The sequence below is a fragment of the Coenobita brevimanus genome, chromosome 12 (assembly GCF_032717465.1).
Source record: "Coenobita brevimanus isolate Jiangsu-jjx chromosome 12, ASM3271746v2, whole genome shotgun sequence".
Classification (NCBI taxonomy): Eukaryota; Metazoa; Arthropoda; class Malacostraca; order Decapoda; family Coenobitidae; genus Coenobita; species Coenobita brevimanus.
The window spans coordinates 320220-344656 of NC_136965.1; the positions used below are offsets into that span (position 1 = coordinate 320220).

The 24437-nt window shown below is 44.4% G+C and overlaps 2 protein-coding genes across 2 annotated transcripts; both read right to left on the reverse strand.

The window, feature by feature from the left end:
• Nucleotides 1-868: 868 nt before the first annotated feature.
• On the reverse strand, nucleotides 869-14060 carry LOC145413539 (uncharacterized). The gene is made up of 9 exons (XM_080283236.1): nucleotides 13925-14060; nucleotides 13436-13588; nucleotides 13000-13129; nucleotides 12733-12860; nucleotides 12494-12619; nucleotides 3032-3118; nucleotides 2446-2595; nucleotides 1910-2056; nucleotides 869-978 (listed from the first exon to the last, which is right to left on the reverse strand). Exons 1-9 carry the CDS (start codon nucleotides 14058-14060, stop codon nucleotides 869-871), a joined length of 1167 nt encoding a protein of 388 aa, XP_080139362.1.
• A 4447-nt stretch (nucleotides 14061-18507) lies between these two features.
• On the reverse strand, nucleotides 18508-24210 carry LOC145413548 (uncharacterized). The gene is made up of 9 exons (XM_080283246.1): nucleotides 24042-24210; nucleotides 23035-23187; nucleotides 22601-22749; nucleotides 22003-22111; nucleotides 21574-21699; nucleotides 20613-20702; nucleotides 20012-20161; nucleotides 19770-19898; nucleotides 18508-18614 (listed from the first exon to the last, which is right to left on the reverse strand). Exons 1-9 carry the CDS (start codon nucleotides 24208-24210, stop codon nucleotides 18508-18510), a joined length of 1182 nt encoding a protein of 393 aa, XP_080139372.1.
• Nucleotides 24211-24437: the final 227 nt, after the last annotated feature.

Here is a 24437-nt window from a genome sequence, read left to right on the forward strand (position 1 = left end):
GCGTGCTATTGATGCACTCGTGTGAAGCCTGCTGGATTTTTGCTCAGACAGAAGGGACGGGGCCTTTCAATCTAATTTAGTAAGAATTGGTAGTAGTGGTAATTGTATAGTAGTAGTAGTAGTAGCAGCAGTAGTATATGTATAGTAGTAGTAGTTGTATAGTAGTAGTTGTAGTAGTAGAAGAGGTATTGGTAGTAGTGGTAGTTGTAGTGGTAGTAGTAGTAGTAATTGTGAAGTAGTAGTAGTAGCAGTAGTATATGTATAGCAGTAGTAGTAGTTATATAGTAGTAGTAGCAGTAGTAGTAGAATTGTATAGTAGTAGTAGTAGTAGTAGTAACAGTAACAGTAGTAATAGTAATAGTAGTAGTAGTAGTTGTTGTTGTAGTTGTTGCTGTTGTTGTTGTTGTAGCCCCAAGTTCATGCTAAACGTATACCCCGTGCACTGCAGGCTGAGGATGCCCTCCTGAAGTCCACCAACGTTCTTTTGAGGGATAGTTAAGTAGATGAGGGACATTTGTATAAGCAGGCAGTGGATCCGTCTGGCTATAACAGTGCCGCCACGTGAAGGCGTCCCTCTCAAAGCAATATAAAAGACATATTACCCTGGGCTTGCTAGGATCTGTGAACTGGGTGGAAGTCTGCAGCTGTGTAAACCTTGGCTCTCGTAAGTCAAAACTGATTGGCCATACCGGCGGTGACTGGGACCCTTGTTCTATAACACTAAGATTATAACAGTATAACAGAAATGAGTACATTGATAAATAACAATAACAATAAATAACAACAGTATGTCTTCAGGATGGTGGGTATTGGTGGCCAAGAGGTGACAGGGGAAGGAGTGTATGGTGGGCCTCAGGGAAGGGACTGGTTAGGTACAGGTGGTGGTCTGTCGGTAGGTAAGGCTGAAGCCTCGGTTTCCTTCATCTGATGTTTCGTTGCTATCCGTCGTGACGTACAGCGTGAACGGCTGCGACGTGGCTGCAGGAAGAGGGAAATTAATGAGTAGTAGTAGTAGTAGTAGTAGTAGTAGTAGTTGTTGTTGTTGTTGTTGCTGTTGTTGTAATGGTAGTAGTAGTAGTAGCAGTAGTAGTAGTAGTAGTAGTAATGGTAGCAGCAGCAGCAGCAGCAGCAGTAGTAGTAGTAGTAGTAGTTTTGTAGTTAATTTGAGCTAGCTTAGTGGCAAAAAAAAGAAGTACGAGCCTAGATTATTTCCACAGCACTTCTTCGTGACTTGCATCACAGTGTAGTACTAATCTGTTCGTAGAGGCAAACATTCAAGCTGGAGAAATGGCAATATTACACCAAGTTATTTTTGTTGCTTAACCCGGGTCTGCCTGGCCGAGCAGTCCCGTTGATCACAGGTAAGTAACTGCTTCTGTGGGGCGGTCCTACTGGTACAGTACAGGACATACACCGTGTAGGATGTGGTGTCTCTTGTGGTAGACAGCGCCACACCAGGGAAGGACCAGGGTCCCTCTCCATGGTGAAGAGAAAGGAAATATATAAGGAGTCTTGGTTCCCGGGTGGACGCCGCAGCTGCTTAACTACACCGAGGGTACACAGCGCCACCACGCGTAGGCTGCTCGTCAGCGCCGCCAAGTTAAAATAAAAAGAGTAAGTGACATACACAGCTGACAGTCATGACGCCATGCCAGTGTCTGCATGACAATCTTATCCTGTTCCTTACGCCAAGAGCTTAACACGTCAAGAAGGTAGCCTACTAGTCACGAAGAAGAGCCGTATATTAAAGTAAAAAATGGCTATACCTTCCTAGTCACGAAGAAGAGCTATGGGAAGGGTGTATTGCCGTATATTAAAGCAAAAAGGGCCTATACCTTGCTAGTCACGAAGAAGAGCTATGAGGAAGATGTAGAGTCGCCGGATAAAGTAAAACGAGGCTATGACTTACAAGTAACAATCTCGGGAAATCCCAGGCCACAGTAGCGATCGGCTTGCATGGGCGCGTTGTTGTCCTGCTCGTTCCTGAAGGTGCCGCTGGGGATCACCACGTAGTCTGTCGTGCACCGCTCACCCGTGGACGAGGTGTCGCTGGTGCCTGAGGGGTGCACGGAAAGGCTGTGCTGAGTCTAAATCTTCTCCTTGAACAATTGGGTTGGGCAAGGAACAGAACTGGGAAGATGGGTAAAGTAGGAATGAGTGTAGGTTGGCACTGACAGAAAAAACCTTCCTACCTATCTATCTATTTGTCTGTGTACCCCTTCTATCTATCTATCTGTGTCTGTGTATCTATCTACCTGTGTGTGTGTGTCTGTCTGTGTGTATCTATCTACCTGTGTGTCTGTCTGTGGCTGTTTGTTCCTCAGATCGCTAGGACTACAGACAGAGTATTCTAACGTACCTCTTCACCTTTACCTATCTATCTGTCATTCTGTCTATTTATCTACCTACCTACCTGTCTATCTATCTGTCTATCTATCTTCTCACCTATCAAATTAGGATCCACCACGTCTCCATGGTCACTAACAGAAAAACCAAATCGCCCATTGGCATAGTTTGCCTCCCACGTGATGCCACAGTAGTTGTCTGCCCGCCGGATGCACACACCGTAGTCCAGGTTAGCCAGCTGTCGCGTGCCTGCCGTGAAGGGGGAGAGAGAGGTCGTGTGTGAGGGGACTGAAGCTTCTAGGCACAATATTTGGCATTTTGGAATACGGTAGATTTAATGTGGAAAAAGTTTAGGGTGTGCTTATAATTCGAGATAGAGTGATAGACTGACTGAGATGGATGGATAGACAGATAGATAGAGAGACACAGATAAATAGACAGATAGACAGGTAGACTGACTGATCGACTGACTAAGACAGACAGATGCAGAGAGAGAGAGAGAGACTGGACTGAAATTATTAAGTAAAATTATAATAAAACCATAAACTATAAAAAAGAGAAACGTAAAATAAAATCTGAACCTGAAACAATAATAAAACTTAAACTAACTTGGTGTAATAATTTAAAATGAAACTTGGAATAAAGCTTGAAATTCGTAATAAGAGCAAATATCCCATAGGCCTACCTGCAATGTACGTATCGGTGTTGAGAAAGTTGAAGCTGTTTATCGTGTTTGTTGTTTCCGTGTAGTACTGTAGACAACCCACAGGAGCTGTGTGAGGAAGGAGGCTGGGAATTAATGCGTATCGACTGCACGACGCTCATTGAGACGAGGAACTATCTGTTATCCAATACGATAACCAAGATGCGACCTTAGCCGAGGCGGACTCAAAAGAGTGCACCGAATTCGATATGGATGAGAATGAAAAAAAAATAATAATAATAATAATGTTACTAATGAAATAATAGTAAAATAATAACAACAACAATAACAATAACAATAATGACAATAAATTCGTGGTCAAACTCGAACTTGTTGACGAAGTTATCTCTTCGAAGGTGTCACGAGTTTGTCGTCCGCTGTTGGCCATATCCATCGCTGGATGTAAAATGCTGCGAAAGCATGCTTTACTTTTGGCGCCATTTCCAAATGGCGTGTCCAGGATGTACGATTACTTTGGTGGAATTGTGTGTTATTTGCAGCGGTTTACATCAACTGCTTCCGTTAATACGCAGCCATTTGCTTATCAAGGACACAACAAACTGCAAGAAGTGGCATTCCACGAGTTGCTTCTGGCTGCAGCTGCTCTTTATCCTTGTGCATTTCAAGGTAACTTCCTTCCGCTTTCGCTTCTTTTTTTTTTTTTTTTTCCGATTGGTCCAGGTTTTTACTGAGTTGAATTTTGCCCTGATGGGTTTTGGATCTTCTTTGTAATACGGTATTTCGTGGCAATCCCAGTTTCTGGGGGAGTTAGGTTTGGTTAGGATGGATAAGGTTAGGTTAGGTTAGGTTTGGTTTGGTTAAAAGTATGGGGGGGGGGTCTGGGGGCGAAGCCCTCCCAGTTAGTTTAGGCCAAGTTAGATTCGATTAGGTTAGGTTTGGTTAAGTCGTTAAGTTTTCCACAGCTTTCACACTTATTAGTGTTTCCTTGGCATATATTTAAGTATGTTTGATACACTGTATATTTGCGTATGTTTGCTACACTGACGCGTCCAGTCGGAGAGATGGTTGGTAAACAACGGCAGCAGTCGCGGAGGTTGTTGATAGTCACATGACGTGGGCCACCAGGCTGCTGGCTTAAATACCAAAAAGTAGATATGTTTTGTCTCTTCCTAATCACTTCCTGCAGCCACAATTCTGCAGTTAACTACAGTATGTGTGTTGCATAGGTACCAAAATTAGTTACCTTGAGATAACGAGATTGGTAAAGAATTACAAATTGTTCTAATGAGATGCGAAACCATCAGCGCAAAAACAATTACTACTATTACAATAACAACAACAACAACAACTACTACTACTACTACTACTACTACTACTACTATAGGCTACTGCTGTTGCTGCTGCTACTACGATTACTACTACTACTACTACTACTGCTGCTGCTGCTGCTGCTACTACTACTATTACTACTACTACTACAACTACTACTAAAACTATTACTAAAACTACTACTACTACCCCTAGGCCTACTGGAGCATGAGAGACTGACTTGATGAGTGCATGTGAGTGAGGTGGAGGGGCAGAGGGGGAGGAGGAGTCCGAGGAGGAGATGGACAGACGAACTGGAGTGTTATGAGACGTGGGAGTGACTTGCAGGGAGGGCTGTCTAATGCAATTCGAAAAAAATGGAATATGGTGTCTGTTCTGTGCGATGGAAAAAATGAACGCGAGAATAAAACATAGTGTATGTGACTGTGGTAAAGTAACAGCTTTACACACACACACACACACACACACACACACACACACACACGCACGCACGCACGCACGCACGCAGAATCTTGGTGTACATGATCCAATCGTTTAGTAACCCGTGTGTATTGTTGTCATTATGTTAGCAATATACCCCTGCTGTCACCCCTCAGTCTCTCCCGTCCCATTTCCCTCACCCCTTCTCCCCCTCATCTTCTGCTCCTTCTCCCCTTCTCCCCCTCCACCTCATTCACAGACCTTCTCCTGATGACTCTGATACCCCTTTCTACGGCCAAGCATCATAGTCTACTATAACATATACGGTAGTAACTTACACAAGAGAACAGCAGTGTATATAGCCTACAATTACAAGAGAAAACAGAGGTGTATATAGCCTACAATAACATATACTAATTTACAAGAGAAAACAGGGGTGTATCATGGAGGATAAATGGCCAAGGAAGACGTGTTACGAAATATCCAAAGCCATTTTGCGACTCCATGTCAACAGATCTTTTCTTCACACCGACTCCATAGCCTCCTCTTCCTCTCTCTCTTTCTCCACCACCATCTGTGCGGTATCGCCAGGCCATAGACATTCCGACACCCTCACCCTTGCCATATATAAGTATCATTTCTTTGCTTCTGTGGCAGCCAAGAGCCCAGAATCTATCAAAATAGACCTGGAATGTATTAAAAGCTTCCATCGTGACAAAGTATGACACCAGTGGTTTTAAAGTCAAATATTAGTTTTCCTGTTCATAAGCCTCTCACTGCCCTGCATCCCACTCCCGACATCCCCCCTGTCGAAGGATTTTGGCACGGAACGATGCACTCTGACATGCCGGGTTCGAATCCTTCTTGGGAGTCAGTGCAGGTTCACGGCCAGGATGGGAAGGCGTTGATTTGTGGAAATATCTGTCATGTTCTTTGCACATTCTGGCCCTATTAGACTTCAGATCAAGGAATTTTATAGCACTATCTACGTGGAACTGTTTAGGCTATTGGATGAGACTGAAAAATTCGCATTAACGCCGTATGTACCATGAACACTAACTTATGAAGAACCTGGCGGACGATGATTCTGGGAAAAACGAAATCCTTTGAACTCAGTCCTGCTCGAAGCCGTTTCAGTTCGGGTGTTCTGAGATTCGTTCAGTGTCAGTCAGTCCCGGGGTGGGGGTGGGAGCAAGGCCTCACCAGAAGCACGTAGCACCCTGGCTCAGGCAGGTTGACCCCAGAACTTCACCGGGAAATCAGACACCTTCAAAAAATATAGCATCACCTGTAATATTGCTCTTGTAGTTAATTATTTGCTGTCTAAATATTTTCCCATGAATTTAGTGAATCTATTAAAACTGTGAGGTAAATAACACTGATTTTTCTCGCGAACTTGATATATCGTGTATTGAGCTACTTGATATATTTCGTTAATATCTGATGACTCGCCTGGCCATTAAGCTTTCATTTAGTTCTAAAAAAAATTACCTGTCTTAATAGTTTCTTTAATAATGCCTAACACACTCGGTAATATTAAACTGAAATATTATAACACTGGAATGGGTATCAGGTGGGTGTCTGGGTGGTGGAGGATCAGACATCGTGCATGGTAGCAGTGTGTCGGAGAGAGTGACTAGCTGGTTTGTTTAAATGAAGAGGATGCCGATTTTACCCAATATTTGGCTTCTCTACTTGTACAGGTAGGTGGTGGTATGGTGTATGGTGTATAGTGTACGTATGTATAGTGAGGAAAGTGAATAATATGGGGCCTAGTGCGAGTGTAGTGAAGTAAGCACAATGCGCAGGTGAAGAGACGGAGACGTAATGGTTATGGTGTTGTGAGGTGGTTGGGATGCTGGTGGTGGTGGTGATGGTGTTGTGAGGTGGTTGGGATGCTGGTGGTGGTGGTGGTGGTGTGAGGTGGTTGGGATGCTGGTGGTGGTGGTGGTGGTGGTGTTGTGAGGTGGTTGGGATGCTGGTGGTGGTGGTGGTGGTGGTGTTGTGAGGTGGTTGGGATGCTGGTGGTGGTGGTGGTGGTGTTGTGAGGTGGTTGGGATGCTGGTGGTGGTGGTGGTGGTGTTGTGAGGTGGTTGGGATGCTGGTGGTGGTGGTGGTGTTGTGAGGTGGTTGGGATGCTGGTGGTGGTGGTGGTGGTGGTGTTGTGAGGTGGTTGGGATGCTGGTGGTGGTGGTGGTGGTGGTGTTGTGAGGTGGTTGGGATGCTGGTGGTGGTGGTGGTGGTGTTGTGAGGTGGTTGGGATGCTGGTGGTGGTGGTGGTGGTGGTGGTGTGAGGTGGTTGGGATGCTGGTGGTGGTGGTGGTGGTGGTGTTGTGAGGTGGTTGGGATGCTGGTGGTGGTGGTGGTGGTGGTGGTGTTGTGAGGTGGTTGGGATGCTGGTGGTGGTGGTGGTGGTGTTGTGAGGTGGTTGGGATGCTGGTGGTGGTGGTGGTGTTGTGAGGTGGTTGGGATGCTGGTGGTGGTGGTGGTGGTGGTGTTGTGAGGTGGTTGGGATGTTGGTGGTGGTGGTGGTGGTGGTGTTGTGAGGTGGTTGGGATGCTGGTGGTGGTGGTGGTGTTGTGAGGTGGTTGGGATGCTGGTGGTGGTGGTGGTGGTGTTGTGAGGTGGTTGGGATGCTGGTGGTGGTGGTGGTGGTGTTGTGAGGTGGTTGGGATGCTGGTGGTGGTGGTGGTGGTGATGTTGTGAGGTGGTTTGGATGCTGCTGCTGCTGCTTGTGATGATGATGATTTTGATGATTATGCTCTTGCTGCTGCTGCTGATGATGATGAGAATAATGACAGTGATCTAGTGAAACTGAAAATGTCTGTGATAATGATAATAATAATTTCTGTTACTGATATTATTATTATTATTATTATTATTATTTCCAGGCAACTACTTATAACCGACTGAGGCTGGTCACTTTCCTTCTCTCTCTGCAAGCAAATGGTGAGTAAACACATCACTCCATACTGTTCTACTGTACTGTACTGTACTGTACTGTACTCTGCTCTACTCTACTTTACTGTACTGTACTCTGCCCACTTTATTATACTCTACTATACTGCACTCTGCTTTATTTTACTCTAGTTTACTGTAGCCTACTGTACTGTACTCTACTTTACTGTATTGTACTCTACTTTGCTGTACTCTACTCTCCTGTACTCCACTCTGCTCTGCTGTACTGTACTCTACGCTGCTCTATTCTACTCTTTTCTACTTTGCTGTATTGTCCACTTCTCTGCTGTACTTTACTCTTCTCTAATATACTGTACTTTACTTTATTCTACTCTACTCTTCCCTACTCAACTTTGTCTGTTCTGCACTACTCTACGGTGCTCCACTCTATTCTCTTCTGTTTCATTATATACGTTTCTTCTAATATACTATAGCACTAGCCGTGTGTGTGTGTGTGTGTGTGTGTGTGTGTGTGTGTGTGTGTGTGTGTGTTTTGGGCAGTCGAAACTACACATTCAAATCGCACCAAAATTGGCACAAAAATCGCAAAAAATTTGCTGATGTGAAAAAACTTGGTCCCATCACGATTGAAAAACTTTTACTATATTTAATGAGCGATCACATTTGGATTAAAAAAAAAAAAACCGCTCCTGGCGCCCGGCATAGGATCTCCGATGAATTTTTTGCTCCCAGGTACAACTAAAAATAAACTACAGCAGCGCGAGAGCCCTCCACAGGAGCAAGTGCGAGGGGCCCGAAGGGCCCACGAGCGCTTGTAGTAGTAATAGTAGTAGCTGTAGTAATTGCATAGCAGTAGCAGTAATAACTGTATACTAGCAGTAGTAGTAGAACCGTGCAGTAGTAATAACAGTAGTAGTAGCAGCAGTAATAGTAGTACTAGTAGTAATTAACTATGCTTAACATACTGTATTATGTTTCCTGCCCGGTATTATGTAGAAGCAGAAGGTAAAATACAGCAGTTTTGTGCCAGGAAGAGGGAGATACACTTATTAATTGTCATATACTTGACGTGTGTTCCCAGCGTTGTAGGACGTGCTCTTGGCGTCATTATCTTTCAGTGATGAGTAACATAACGTCAAGTGCACAATATTGAACAAGGATCGTATTGTTTCCTTTCTTGCAAAAAAGTTACTAATATTTATCGTTTAATGTTGCACAGTAATGTGAAGAAAGCATACATTAGTATTCTAAGCATTATAAACAAAATCAAAGTGCCAACACTCGCGTTTACAATGGCGGCCATCATACATTTCTGCCAGACACTGTGCCGCGATCATGATATCAACCCAGCACATTTATACAAAGCGATTTATTTATATGGAAGGGTTCAAATTAGATGCCTTTCAGCATTTCCCTTTTGCTGTACACTTTATCACTGCAGTTTAATAGAGGAAAAGAAAAATATCGACCCTGAAGAGATTGAAAATGAGATACTTGGCATCTTTCCCCTCTGACGTCATGTCATCCCGCTCCCAAAAACCCTTCCAATACCCCCCAACCCCTCAGTGTTAACATTGAAAGTGGTAGGGTGGTACGCAAGACCAACGAGAAATATGCTTACGCTATGCTCTTATGCCCTGCTATTGATAAAATTGTGAAGGAGGCTGCACCAACAGCACAACATAAATCCATAGCTTAAGTACCAACGAGAAATATGCTTACGCTATGCTCTTATGCCCTGCTATTGATAAAATTGTGAAGAAGGTTGCACCAACAGCACAACATAAATCCATAGCTTAAGTATGTGTTCACTCATAACTATAAGATACGGCCACTATCTGGCAACAGCTCAGACGTAAAATATATGAATTTGCTTTGAGGTTATGAATGGGGGTAATCCTATGTATACAAAATTTGAATACTATCACTGACTATTTATTTGCACCCAACCCTGTTTAAAATATAAAGCATCCATTACGATAATAGTTCAACTCAGCGCTGATAGATTAATGTATCACCCTGGCAACTGAGCTACGATGGCCGCCGTTGTATTCACAAGTGTTGTCGCTTTGTTTTTGTTTTTCATGTCCCCCTTTGCAATTAATATTTCTGTGCTAACTATTCTTAAGCTACTGTATTATGTATCCTGCATGGTATTATGTAGAAATAATTGATAGATATGCAGCACTTTTGCACAAGGAAGGAGGAGATGCACTTGTTAATTATCATACACTTGACGTGTGGTCCTCGCGTTATGGGGCGTGCTCTTGGCGCCATTTTTTTTCTATGATGAGCAACATGACGTCAACCCGATACATTTATACAAAGCGATTTATTTCTTTTACGCTTCAAATTAGATGCCTTTCAGCATTTCCCTTTTGCTGTACACTTTATCACTGCAATCCCCAAACGCTCATTCCAAGCAGTTTATAAGAAGAAACGAAGAATATCGATCCTGAAGAGATTGAAAATGAGATACTTGGCATCTTTCCCCTCTGACGTCATGTCATCCCGCACCCAAAAACCCTTCCAATACCCCCCAACCCCTCAGTGTTAACATTGAAAGGAGTAGGGTGGTACGCACGACCAACGAGAAATATGCTTATGCTATGCTCTTATGCCCTGCTATTGATAAAATTGTGAAGGAGGCTGCACCAACAGCACAACATAAATCTATAGCTTAAGTACCAACGAGAAATATGCTTACGCTATGCTCTTATGCCCTGCTATTGATAAAATTGTGAAGGAGGCTGCACCAACAGCACAACATAAATCCATAGCTTAAGTATGTGTTCACTCATAACTAGAAGATACGGCCACTATCTGGCAACAGCTCAGACGTAAAATATATGAATTTGCTTTGAGGTTATGAATGAGGGTAATCCTATGTATACAAAATTTGAATACTATCACTGACTATTTATTTGCACCCATCCCTGTTTAAAATATAAAGCATCCATTACGATAATAGTTCAACTCAGCGCTGATAGATTAATGTATCACCATTCTGGAAACAGATCCACGATGGCCGCCGTTGTTCACAGAAGTGTTGTCGCTTTGGTTTTGTTTTTAACATCCCCCTTTGCAAGTATTATTTGCTGTGCTAACTATGCTTAACCTACTGGATTATGTATTTTGTATAGTATTATGTAGAATTAGATGGTAAATATGCAGCAGTTTTGCACAAGGAAGGAGACGTACTTGTTAATTCTCATACACTTGATGTGTGTTTCCCGCGTTATCGGGCGTGCTCTTGGCGCGATATTCTTTATATGATGAGCAACATGACGTCAACCCGGCACATTTATACAAAGCGATTTATGTATTTTACGCTTCAAATTAGATGCCTTTCAGCATTTCCTTTTTGCTGTACACTTTATCACTGCAATCCCCAAACGCTCATTCACAGCAATTTATAAGAGGAAACGAAGAATATCAATCCTGAAGAGATTGAAAATGAAATGCTTGGCATTTTTTCCTCTGACGTCATGTCATCCCGTACCAACCCTCCATGCCCACACCCACCCCCTCAGTGTTCACATTGAAGTGGTGGGGGTAAGACGCATTTTGACCGAAAAATATGCTCAAGCTTTTGTTTTATGCGGTGCTGTTGAGACATCGACTTGATGGGGGAATGAGCCTGGAACGCAAAAAGATGCTTAAGCTACGGTCTTATGCAGTGCTATTGATGCACTCGTGTGAGGCCTGCCTGGATATTTGCTCCGACAGAAGGGGCGGGGGCTTCAGCAATAAAATCTATCTATATTGTTAAAACTTGACTGACACTAATCGAGAAACATGAATAGCAGTAGTAGCTGTAGTAGTAGTTGTAGTAATAGTTGAGATATTGGTAGTAGTGGTGGTGGTAGTAGTAGTGGTAATAATAGTAGTAATTGTATAGTAGTAGTAGTAGCAGTAGTATACGTATAGTAGTAGTTGTATAGTTGTAGTAGTGGTAGTAGTAGAATTGTATAGTAGTAGTAATAGTAGTAGTAGTAGTTGTTGTTGTAGTTGTTGTTGTAGTTGTTGCTGTTGTTGTTGTTGTTGTAGCCCAAAGTTCATGTGAAACGTATACCCCGTGCACTGCAGGCTGAGGATGCCCTCCTGAAGTCCACCATCGTTCTTTTGAGGGATAGTTAAGTAGTTGAGGGACATTTGTATAAGCAGGCAGTGGATCCGTCTGGCTATACCTGTGCCGCCGCGTGAAGGCTTCCCTCTCAAAGCAATATAAAAGACATATTACCCTGGACTTGCTAGGATCTGTGAACTGGGTGGAAGTCTGCTGCTGTGTAAACCTTGGCTCTCGTAAGTCAAAACTGATTGGCCATACCGGCGATGACTGGGGCCCTTGTGTGTGCTTATAATGCTTGGTTCATTCTTTTATGTTTTTATGCCTTTTATGTCGCGTAGAATGTGCCTTTTATGCCTGTAGATGTTTTTATGCTGATTATGCTCCTTGTTATGCGTTGCTTGGTGTGTGGCGGTGTGTGTGTGTGTCTGCCTTAGATACGGTATGTCGTTATTGGAAGCTGTGTGGGTTCTGTTACGAAACAAATGTTACTACTACTACTACTACAACTATTATTATTATTATTGCTACTGTTACTACTACTACTACTACTACTACCACTACTTCTCTCCCCTTTCTCCTCCTCCTCCTCCTACAGTACTGTTACTACCACTACTTCTACTACTACTACTACTACTACTACTGCTACTACTACTACTACTGCTACCACCACCACCACCACCATCACCACGTACCAGTACTTGTACTACCACTCCCCGTGCTCCTGCTCCTGGCCCCACACATACCTCTGTACTTGGAGTCACAGGGGATCTGGGCTATCTGTATACTCCACGTCCGCGTCAGTGATGCCGTTGTCGCCCTGTCCACCGTTAATTTCACTGCTCCACCATTGGGGTCCAGTTCATAGTATACTGCACGGAGAAAGAGAGAGTTTAGTACTGTACACTGCTGAGAGAGAGAGAGAGAGAGAGAGAGAGAGAGAGAGAGAGAGAGAGAGAGACTGTTAGTCAGCGCTACTACTCACTGTGCTGTCCAGTCAGAAGGCCGCACAGCATGGGGGCCGTGGACACCCCGCCCGTCACAGTGATAAAATCGTCCTTACAGTTGCCATCGGTGTCGGGCTGCGACAGTTCCAACCCTAGGAAGTTCAGTCTGGGAAGGTAGGCAGTGAATTAGCGCCTATCGACTGCACGAGGCACACTGAGAGACTGACTAGGAGAGTGTACAAGTGAGATGGAAGGGGTGAGGGGAAGAGGACAAAAAATTACGCTTGTTCATCCTGTTCACGTACCTCACTTGGCAGATGTTCTTGTTCATCCTGTTCATGGTAACGGTACAGGCTCCTAGTTCACTGCTGCCACTTCCGGGATTGACGAAATATGTGTTGTTGAGAGACGTGGCCGTGTTGCATGTCCGCGTGACTGGGGAAGGAGGAGAAGGCGGGGGATGAGTGCATCTCGGCAACACTAGGTTCGTCTGTTTCCTCTCCAGCCCGTTTCGTCACAGTATTCCGATTCGTTATATATCTGTCTATATGTCTATCTATATCTATCTATCTATCTACTTATTTGTCTGTTCATTTGTCTATCTGTCTTAATCCCGGAAGGGGTGACCACAAACATATTGCCTCAATGTCGTCCTGTCCTCAGACAAATCACACCACGTCACCCAACCCTTCGTTGTCAGGCTGCCCTCCTTCCACACACACAATATAGCCTCCAACTCACTCAGACAGCAAACACCAAGTCCATTAGCACAGGTTCCCGAGCCAGTTCCGCCTCGCTGCGAGCACTCGTTGGCTGTCATACAGGTGCCGAGGGTGTTGGTGGTGTTGGACGTTGAGCACTTGTCGGGGCTGATCTCAGCCAGCACGATGAACACTGTAGAGAGATGGCCTTGGTTAGATCTGATAGGAGTAGGTTAGATTTGCAGATGGCTTAGATTAGAAGAGACTAGCTTAGATTATGTGATGTCGAGCTGTTTTGTGATGGCCAATACGAACACTGGTGATAGATGAGTGAAATAAAACAATATTAGTTTGGATTTTGCTATGGTATGCTATGTTATATTATGGTATGCTAATGAACACTGCGAAGAGATGGGGCAGATTACAGTATGTCAGATTAGACTGGCTTAGGTTAGACTAGGTTAGGTTTAGTTGGACTACGTTATGCTATGTTATGTTATCAGGCATAGAATCAAATGACATGGAATACCTCTTTCGTCTCGCTGCCTGTCTTCTGTTGCTTTCTGCTGTTGTTGGTCGTGCTGGGATAGGAACGGTCCTGTTATCTCCTGTCGACTCTGGTCATCATGGAAATTGACATGGACACCCACAGCGCCCCCCACCATCATCGCCATCACCACCCACACTCGCCACATCTTAAATAATAATAATAATAATAATAATAATAGTGGACTGTAGACCGAAGTTGCCCTCCCCCTGCAGTCCACCATCTTCCTTTTGGGGGATAGGGAAGTAAATGAGGGACGTTTTAAAACACTCGTCACATTTAGCAAAAATGAAGAAGAAAAGGAAGAATATTAGAGCTCATTTTCTCACACACACTCCCTTCATGCACCGCTCGCTCTCTCTCTCTCTCTCTCTCTCACACACACACACACACACACACACAGAGGCCAAACATTCTTTCAGTCTCTTTTTCTTTCACAAGAGAGTTGAGTCCGTTTGTATTTGCTAAGAACACACACGCCGCCTTCTTCACCACCACCACCACCACCATCACCACCACTACCACCACCACCTCCGCTACCCTCATCAACATCATCATCATCATCACTGTCAGACTCATATTAAGCCTTTGGAATGAAGTGCTCTAGTTTATGGATAATTCGTAGCACCTCTTGCTAACCGTTTTATTCTGCAGCTTAAATCTGAATATGTCATTCGCCTGCTACCGGTGCAAAGAATATTAGTACTAAAACTAGAAAAATAAGATGCAAGGTAAAGTTAACCTGCAGCATGTAGAATTAATCGCTATGGAACAGGTGTTATGGAGATTCCTATTCAGTTTAGGCGAGGAATCTTTCAAATGACGCCCATCCACTCCTCCAGGCGATTTCTCGTGAGTTATGGGGTGTGAGGGACTGACTAGGAGAGTATGTGAGTGAGGTGAAGGGGGAAGGGAGGGAGACAGGATGAGATGGAAGAATGGAGTGGATAGGCATTAAAGAGAGAGAGAGAGAGAGAGAGAGAGAGAGAGAGAGAGAGAGAGAGAGAGAGAGAGGTAAGTTGGAGAAAAGGCAGCCTGATGGCGGAGAACTGGGCGACATGAAGGCGATTAGTCTATGGCCACCCCTTACGGGATTAAGGCGTCTGACTATACAGTAGATGGACAGATAGACAGATGGATAGATAGATAGATAGACACATAGATAGATAGACAGATAGATAGATAGACAGACAGACAAATAAATAGATTGACAGATAGATTTTAAACTTTTTAGCCTACTATCTATTTACTGGACATGTCTAGCCCCCTCAGTGTTCTATCTATCTATCTATCTATCTATCTATCATTCACTCCTTAAGTACAGTTAAGCGCGTAGCCAGGTTACTCATTCCGGACATTTAAGACAAAGTTACCAGAGGAAGAAATAGAGAGGGAGGGGACTATATTCTAAATCCCATAGAAGTCTTTGTAGCACCTCTTCGCCTGCGATTTATTTTGCGTGTTTCCCCTTGGAGTAGCTACTCGTGTGTGTTATATATATGGTGTTGGCATCACGGGTACTGAGGTGTAGGAAGAAGCAGAAATCGCAAAAGGAAAAGTGTCACGAAAACTTGAAACACATTTAAGCCAGAATTTTCTTGGGGTAAGGAGGCTCCCCAGCACCTCTTCCTTCCTCCCTTCCTTCCTTCCTCCCCCTTCCTTCCTCCCTTCCCTCCTTCCTGCCTTCCTCCCTCCCTCCCTCCCTTCCAGTGCCTTACCTTGTGTCTGGGTCAGAGGAGCTTGGTACTTTAGCACGGTTGAGGCAGCACTGGCGGAGGGGCACGGCTGGTGGCTTTATATGTCCTACCTCGACCGTCCGCAGGCATTTTAAAGTAGGTTACCGTGTGTGTGTGTGTGTGTGTGTGTGTGTGTGTGTGTGTGTGTGTGTGTGTGTGTGTGTGTGTGTGTGTGTGTGTGTGTGTGTGTGTGTGTGTGTGTGTGTGTGTGTGTGTGCGTGCGCGTGCGTGCGTGCTTGCTTGCCTTCCTTAAAACAACACCGCTTGAACTCTGCGTGTGTGTCCCCGCTCACGTTTTTCCATCCGTAACTTACAAACCTTCCCAAGCATCAGGTTATGTATACGAGAAGACAGAGGTTAAAAGCGTGTCATAAATTTGTTCTTGTCTGGAACCACTGAACGAAAACATGGCGGAAACATCGAACCATCTCAAAAACGCTGCGGTAAGGATAGGGATTATCAGTGTGTTTCGCCAGGTGTCAAAAACCTTCCGATAAAATTAGTAAGATTTTCTGTAACAGCAGTATGCCACCATATTCTCGTCGGTTTAGCTCCCTAACACCTCTTCTTTAGTGATTTATTTTGCTTGAATGGCTACATAACTATCTGTAGCTAATTAACTGTTGCTTTTAACTGCCAAAAATTATTGATGGAAAGAAAAATGATCGGAATTTTTTTAGGCAACTGTACAAAGCTTACTAACCTCTCTCTCTTTCTCTCTTTGAAACACACACACACACACACACACACACACACACACACACACACACACACACACACACACACACACACACACACACACACACACACACACACAGACCACGTCGCTCAGTCAGTATTTAGCCAGCAAACACTGCACTCTCTTGAAAGTATAGAGAGAGAGAGAGAGAGAGAGAGAGAGAGAGAGAGAGAGAGAGAGAGAGAGAGAGAGAGAGATTCACTTAACATTTTTCCCTTGCACAGTCTTACACATCTCTACAACTACCTCTGATGGGGAGATCGTCTGCTGTTTAACCCACATTAAGTTATATGTTCTATTGTTCTAGTGTTCTTACTGGCCTGAGGGTGGGGCATAGGAGCCCGGCAGTGTCAAGCCGGGCATCATTAACCCCTTAAATTTTTTACCAATTCCCTCTTTTCACTAAAATTTGTTGAAGATGGCATTTTTGTGATTTTTACTACATATATTTAAATTTTTAAAAAACATTCTTTGTGTGCTATATGTACGAGTCAGCGGCCGAATGTTTCGTTGCTGAGGCATGTTTGACTCCCAGAGGCAGGCTGAGGCCAGCAGACCTATTGCAAACTGTGCTGGAGAGAGAGTCCTGTGTGTAAACAGAGACACTGGGCTACACACACAGAGGAAACTCTCTACCTATGCCCTGCAAGACTGTATGAGCGCTACAGATCAACTACACTCCGTGGCTGTAACGTCTAAGGCGCCAGTAAAGCATCCAGTAGTAATACGGAGTCTAGAACAGCAACCTGAAATCCTGAGAGTAAATCCTGAGGGTAAATCCTGAGTGTAAATCCTGATGGTAAATCCTGAGGGTAAGTCTACCGGCACACATGGCATATATATTTAAACATTGGTCTCCTGGAAAACAAGGGGGGCGCACCTCCCCTACGCCCTCCCTTTTTTAAATCTGCTCCTGTTGTATCCTGTTTCCTCACCATATCTCTCTCCGTCATCTATATGTTTATCCATCTATATTTCTATCTGTCTGTCTATCTATCCAACCATCCAATCATTTGTCTATCTGTCTATCTATCTATCTGTATCTCTATTCATCCATCAATCCATCAATCCATCCAGCCAATACCAATCCATCCATCCATCCATCCATCTATTTGTCTATCTCTCAATCTGTCTGTCCATCTATCTGTGACGGAAAGTTAATAGAGGAACCCATGAATTTAGACTTGCGAACTTCACGACTATGAGTGGTAGGCGGAGGACAGTACGCTAAATACCCCTCCATGGAAAGCCTCCCCACGCGAACTCTGGTCACTACTGGGGCTTATTGACGCATCTGTGTTGGCAGAAAATGACTGGTTGATGGATGGATGGTTGGATAGATGAATGGATGGGTGGATGGATAGATTGGTGGATGGATGGATGGACAGATAAATGGATGGATGGATGGATGGATGTATAGATAGATGGATGGATAGATGTATAGATGGATGAATGGATAAATAAATAAATGGATGATTGAATGAATAACCGTTTAGCAGCAACAGCCTTTATTACATTAAATATTCAACATTTTGGTACCACAAAGTCCAGCTCTGTGATCCTTATACAAAAAAAACATTGCATTATAAACTAGGCTACGTGAATTTTGAGTACCTAGATTACTCAGTATGTGGTCAGTTGAGGTGAGGTTAGGTTCTGATGGTATATAGTAAAGTGGTTAGGTGACATTAACTTAGATGAGGTTAGGTTAGGTTAGGTTCTGGAGATGGTGGTGTTGTGGTTAGGCGATAGTATGTTAGATGTGGTTAGGTTAGGTTAGGTAAGGTCACTGTGGTGGTGGGGGAGAAATTTGGTGAGACTTAGATTAGGTTAGGTTAGGATTAAATAAGGTTAGGATGGGTTAAGTTAGCTAAGATCCCTATGGTGAAGGAGGCATTGTTAGGATAGCCTAAGTTAGATTAGGTTAAGTTAGAGATTAAGTACGGTAGGTTAGGACAGATGAGGGTAGTTGTGGTGAAGAAGGCAAGGGTAGGTGAGGTTAAGTTAGGCTGAATTAGGTTAGATTAGGTCAGAAAAGGTAAGGTTGGGTTTGGTTGGATATTTCGCCTTGAGGTGTGTGTGTAGTGTTGTCAGCATGTTGTAATCTGGCGGTAATTGAGGCAGAAACCCCTGTTGCCAAAATCCAGTGCTTCATCCCCATCATGATTGACATACAGCGTGAACGGCTTGGACGTGGCTGAAATGAAATAAGAAATTAGTTGTGGTTATTATCTATCTATCTGTCTGTCTGTTTCCCTGTCTATCTGTCTCTCTATCTATAGCCAGAAACCTTAATCACGTAAGGCGTGGACACAAACAAATCGCCTTCATGTTTGCCCTGTCCCCCGCCATTTCACTGCCCTCCCCCCGAACTTACACCTCTCTCTCACATACCTCTCTACTCCATCCCACCATCTTATCCTCAGTTATTAAAGAATTATAGTTCTTTCGCCTTAACTTGGCCCAAATTTTCGTCTATTTGCAGCTTATTTCGTGCAGTGTGTCCAGACATCGCGAAATGGACGGATCTTGAAGTTGGCTCTCTGTAATTTTGTATTAAAATTCTCCTGGAGGAAACAATCTTGCTGGCTTCAGGCCTTTGGCTCCTTCTTCCTTGCATAAAAAAACAAGCTCAGTGGCGGAAACAGACAATGCTATGGCTGTACATCCGTCCATTGCAAGTCTTTGTAAACAGCACCATATTTTACTGCTAACGTTTTGTCACAACTCAGCATTCGAGATAAGGACATGGCAATTTTAGGCCAAGTTAGAGTAAAACGGGTGTTGTTGTGTTGTCAAAGGATTAAGGATTTATACTCTATTCACTTTAACTTGGCCTAAAATTGCCTTCTCTCCGTCGTGAATGCTGAGCTGTAACAAGAGCTAACAAAATTAGGTTGCTTGTCACGGAGAAGTATCATGGATTGGACGTCGAGCCGTAGTGTTGTCTTATTTTACAACTGAGATACCGGTGCGTGAAATTAGCTGTGAAAGCAAGAAAATCTGGCCCATGTCAAGGTGAATCTATCTATCTATCAATTTATATCTATTTATCTATCCCGGAAAGGGTGGCCACAAACGAATCGCCTCCTTGTCACCCTGTCCACACTCACATCCCTCTCTCTCATATTCTCCACCTCATCGCTCCATCTCATCCTCGGTCTCTCCCTCTCCCTCCCTTCCTCCAATTCACTCACATACACTCTCCTAGTCAGTCTCATTCTCCATCCTCTCCATATGGCCAGAACTCAGAACACTTTCCCAACACTAAATAAATCGCCAAGGAAGAAGTGCACCGAGGCCTTATATAGCACACAGTTTGGTGCTAATATTTCGCTGTCCTGCTACTCACACGTCACACTGCCAGGAAATCCCAGGCCACAGTAGCGATCGTTCTGTTCTCCCGTATCCGTTACACCTCCTGGTATTATAACGTAGTCTGTGGTGCAGTCCTCCCCGGTTGCCCCTGCTTCCGGTGTGCCTGGAGGGAGAGAAGGGTTAGTATTGGCGCGCACACACACACACACACACACACACATTTACTCGGGATGTCTACACACACTCTTTCTCTCTCTCTCTCTCTCTCTCTCTCACCTATTAAATCAGGCAGTACAGCATCAACGTTGCCAGACATAGTAAAGCTGTAGTTTCCTCCTGTAGTGTTTCTCTCCCAGATAATTCCACAATAGCCATCCGCCATTTCTATACACACACCGTAGTTCATGTTGGCAATCTGGCGTGTACCTGTTGGCAAGATATAATGAACACTCTCAGGTTACTGGGATCCATGCAGTGTGATAGCTGATTCTTCTAAGTCCTAATGCTGCCCTAGAATACCACAGTAGGTTAGGACAGCTTAGAAAAGGTTAGGATAGGTTAGCATAGATTAGTCGTTCAATACGCTCTTTCTGTTCTAAGGCTGGGTTCATTAAGGAGGACATATGATTTTGCTAAGTAATATTTATCACCTATAATAATATAATACTGTCACCTCTATATAAATTCTGAATACTTGGAGTGATGGAAATATACCGTACCTGCTGTTGTCTTTAATTTTATATTGTTGGAGAAACATATTACACTACCATCATACACACATACTGTATATTCACAAGTTTGTCACACACACACACACACACACACACTCTCTCTCTCTCTCTCTCTCTCTCTCTCTCTCTCTCTCTCTCTCTCTCACCTTCCTCAGGGGTGGGGGCCGCGTTGTCGTAGTTGAAGCTGTACACTGTGCCTGAGGTCTCCGTGTAGTACTGAAGGCATCCTGAGGGCGCTGAAAGACAAGAAGAGGAGTCAGAATTTGCCTATCGACCACATGAGGCATTTCGTGAGCTCTCTTAATAAGGTCTTTTGGGCCGCGTTGTATTGGGCTTCATTAACCCACTAGACCACCAGGCGTCACTTGGCTATATGCTTTCCACCCAGCCTTGTAAAGTTTTCCTGGTTTACAAGAAAATATTTGGCTTGCCACGCAGTATAGAGTCTCATTAAGGTTGCCCTACATCGAGTGAGTGGATGGTGATCTCTCCTTCCTATCATTTAAGGATGTGAAGGGTTAACATTATTGAACCTGGCAGTAGTGGTGAAGTCTGCGTTCGTTTACTTGATTATGTATGTATGGATGTGTATGTATGTATGTGTGTGTGTATGTATGTATGTATGTATGTACGCATGTATGTATGTATGTATGTACGTATGTATGTATGTTTGTATGTATGTATGTATGTATGTATTTATGTATGTATGTATGTATGTATGTTTGTGTATGTATGTATGTATGGATGTGTATGTATGTATGTGTGTGTGTATGTATGTATGTATGTATGTACGCATGTATGTATGTATGTACGTATGTATGTGTGTATGTATGTTTGTATGTATGTGTCTGTATGTATGTATGTATGTATGTGTATGTATGTATGTGTGTTTTTCTCTACGTCCTTCTTATCCCTCGAGAGGATGATGTTGGACTGCAGGAGGAAGGCAGCTTCAGCCTGTAGTCCACTGAGTTAATATTCATTTGAGCCTAAGATTACTACAACTACTACTACTACAACTACTACTACCACTACTGCTACTACTACTACAACTACTATTACTACTACCACCATTACCACCACAACAAGTACTCTCAGTGTACTCACCTCTGTTCTCAGAATTGCACTCAATCTGTGACACCTTGATGTTCCAAGACCGGGCCACTTCAGAGGCAGCGGACCGGTCCACCGTGACTCGAATCGGTCCACCACTGGGGTCCACGTTCACATACACTGGCCAGGCAGGGGATAGGGTGGTTAGGTGGGGACAGGTTCAGTATCTCTCTCTCTCTCTCTCTCTCTCTCTCTCTCTCTCTCTCTCTCTCTCTCTCTCTCTCTCATACACTCTTCTGGTCAGTCTCTTATTCTCCCTTCTCTCCACATCGTCAAACTCACTCAGTTGCTGCAACAGATTGGGGGTGATGATGATGATGATGATGATGATGATGATAGTGGTAGTGGTGGTGGTGGTATTGATGATGATGATGATGATGATGATGATAGTGGTGGTTTTGTTGATGGTGACGGGATACTCACTGTGCTGTCCGGTATTGGTGCCACAGATCATGGGTACTGTGGAAGGTGTAACGGTGAGGAAGTCAGTTACACAATTACCATCTTCATCAGGCTGGGCCACGTTGAAATCCTGTGGGGAGATTAAAACAGTATTCACGTCTGTGGACAGTCTTGATGCACGACGAAACACACCAAGCCTTTCTTAACCTGGCAATATTAGCCAGCAGAGGAAAGTGACATGGAGGAGAGGTGAAGTATTAGAGCAGAGAAACATACTAGGCCTCTCTCAGCGTGGAAATATGAGCTAGCAGAGGAAATTGACAAGTACAAGTGAAATATTAGGGCAGGGAAACATACTAAGCCTCTCTCAGCTTGGGAATATTAGCCCCCAGAGGAAATTGACAAGTAGAAGTGGTGAAATATTAGGGCAGGGAAACATACCAAGCCTCTCTCAGCTTGGGAATATTAGCCAGCAGAGGAAATTGACAAGTAGGAGAGATGAAATGTTATGACAACTTTCGTCTCTCGGTGTATCTGTATTTTTTACGCGAAAGTTTATTAATAGCCTCAGTAGGAAAATTAATAAATACAAAAGGAAGGAAACTAATGACCACGTTACCAAGAAGTCCAGTCGAATTTGGCAGATGTTTGAGTTGACGCGGTTGACTGTGAGGGTGCAAGCGCCTGTGCCTGTGTCCGTACCACTGTAGCCAGGATTGACGAAGTATGTGTTGTTGTAGCTGGTGGAACCGCCACAACGCCTCAACGCTGTACACAAGAAGGAGAAAAAGAGTTACCTTAATACCTGTCTCTGTTTTGGATGAAGGTGGAGGCGAAGACTTCGCCGGTAATACAAACGTCCCACAACTCCCTCCCTGTCCCTCGAAAGGAGACTGCAGAGGAAGGGTGGCCCCAAGGTCAAGAGAATATATATACTGTATATTCTATTCTCTTGACCTTGGGTGGCCCTGGTCCACTGGGTTTGCTTCCATACGAGTCTGGGGCTACACGTACTGCCACTACATCAGTAACAGAGAAAGGGCTTATACTCACCAATACAGCATACTCCGAATCCCTTAGCGCACGTGCCGGATGCCGTACCCCCTGCTTTCGTGCAGTCCTTGGCCGGCAGGCACGTACCCATACCTAGAGTGGTGTCCTGAGTCGTGCACATGTCAGGTTGGATCTTGAGTAGCACGATAAACACTGCACGGAGGAAGGGCAAGATTAGCGATTATTTAGGCCTGTAGAAGGAGGAGGAGGAGGAGGAAGAAGACAAAGAAGCCAAAGAAGGAAGAGATATTGAGAGGCACCATAAACACTGAACAGAAGAAGGAGAAGAGTCAGATTTTGGGCTATCAAAGGTCTGTACATCACCGACAATATCGAGTCAGTTCATCCTACACACTGACGTAATGAAGTGGTTTGATGAAGTCAAGTATGATGTCACACGATCAGCTGATGTGTTGTTTCGCTAACGTCCTCTTGATCTTCTAAAAATGGTGGCCTATTTTAAAATCTTATTCCTGCAATCTCCAGACGATTTTATTCAACTCAGGAAGGGAATCTTGTCGTCAGGGTTAATGAAGGCTGTATCTACCTCTTCCATTTCCAAAAGTCTCTCTAGATTTGCGATAAATTGTCTGGTGGCAGCATTAGGATATTTGTTGTTGTTGCTTAACCCCGGTCTGTCTGGCCGAATAGACCCGTCGACCACAGGTAATCAACTGCTGTGGTGCCGTCCTATAGGTACAGTACAGTACATACAACGTTTAGGGATCCGGCACCCTCTTGTGGTATACAGCGCCTCACTAGGATCAGATACAGGGTCCGTCCCACGGCGAGGTACAAGGAAATATGGAGAAGTTTTGCTCCTAGGTGGACGCCGCAGCTGCTCCACCGTGGTTACACAGCGTCACCACGAGTAGGCTCCCCGTCAAGGCCTAAATAAATCATAAAACATGTCATGGGACTGAAGGGGTCAAACTAAGTCTTGTGTTATCGATAAAGAGCCTGAACTACAAACCCTGGTTCGAAAATAATCCCTTTCTGCCTCCCACCTTTGCCGTCCCTCTCCGTCTGCGTTAGTACAGCTCCCTCTGGTGCCTCTTGCTGGTCCATCCCCGCCAGTGCCGTCACCTCCTGTAGTTCACCAGCGTCAGAGGGATCCGCCACCGCTGTCTTCCCTACCGCCGCTGCCGCCGCCTCCGCCGCCACCGTCGTCGTCATCCAGAGTGCCAAAAACACCATAGCCTCCACCCCCCTTCGTCTGGATACCTGCAGTGATGATATAGGTGGTGCATAAATACCGCTGTGTGGTGTGGGAACGGCTCAGTCTGCTGGTTTGGGTGTGGGTATGGCAGTGGGAGTAGGAGGCGCGTAGCACCCGTCTAGCAACAAATTCTCATCCCTTTTCTGTCCAACTCTCTAATGCAAGAGTTAACCGTTACTCCCAG

Excerpts from the sequence above, each read along its gene's own strand:
- LOC145413539 (XM_080283236.1), bottom strand. The coding sequence starts at position 14,060 with ATGGTGGGGGGCGCTGTGGGTGTCCATGTCAATTTCCATGATGACCAG. Across the intron at positions 2,057-2,445 it reads GGTGGATCCTAATTTGATAG|GCACCAGCGACACCTCGTCC; the intron begins GTGAGAAGATAG and ends TGCACCCCTCAG. Across the intron at positions 979-1,909 it reads ATTTCCCGAGATTGTTACTT|CCACGTCGCAGCCGTTCACG; the intron begins GTAAGTCATAGC and ends CTCTTCCTGCAG.
- LOC145413548 (XM_080283246.1), bottom strand. The coding sequence starts at position 24,210 with ATGACGACGACGGTGGCGGCGGAGGCGGCGGCAGCGGCGGTAGGGAAG. Across the intron at positions 22,750-23,034 it reads ATTCGGAGTATGCTGTATTG|CGTTGAGGCGTTGTGGCGGT; the intron begins GTGAGTATAAGC and ends TCTTGTGTACAG. Across the intron at positions 21,700-22,002 it reads CACCAATACCGGACAGCACA|TGTATGTGAACGTGGACCCC; the intron begins GTGAGTATCCCG and ends CTGCCTGGCCAG.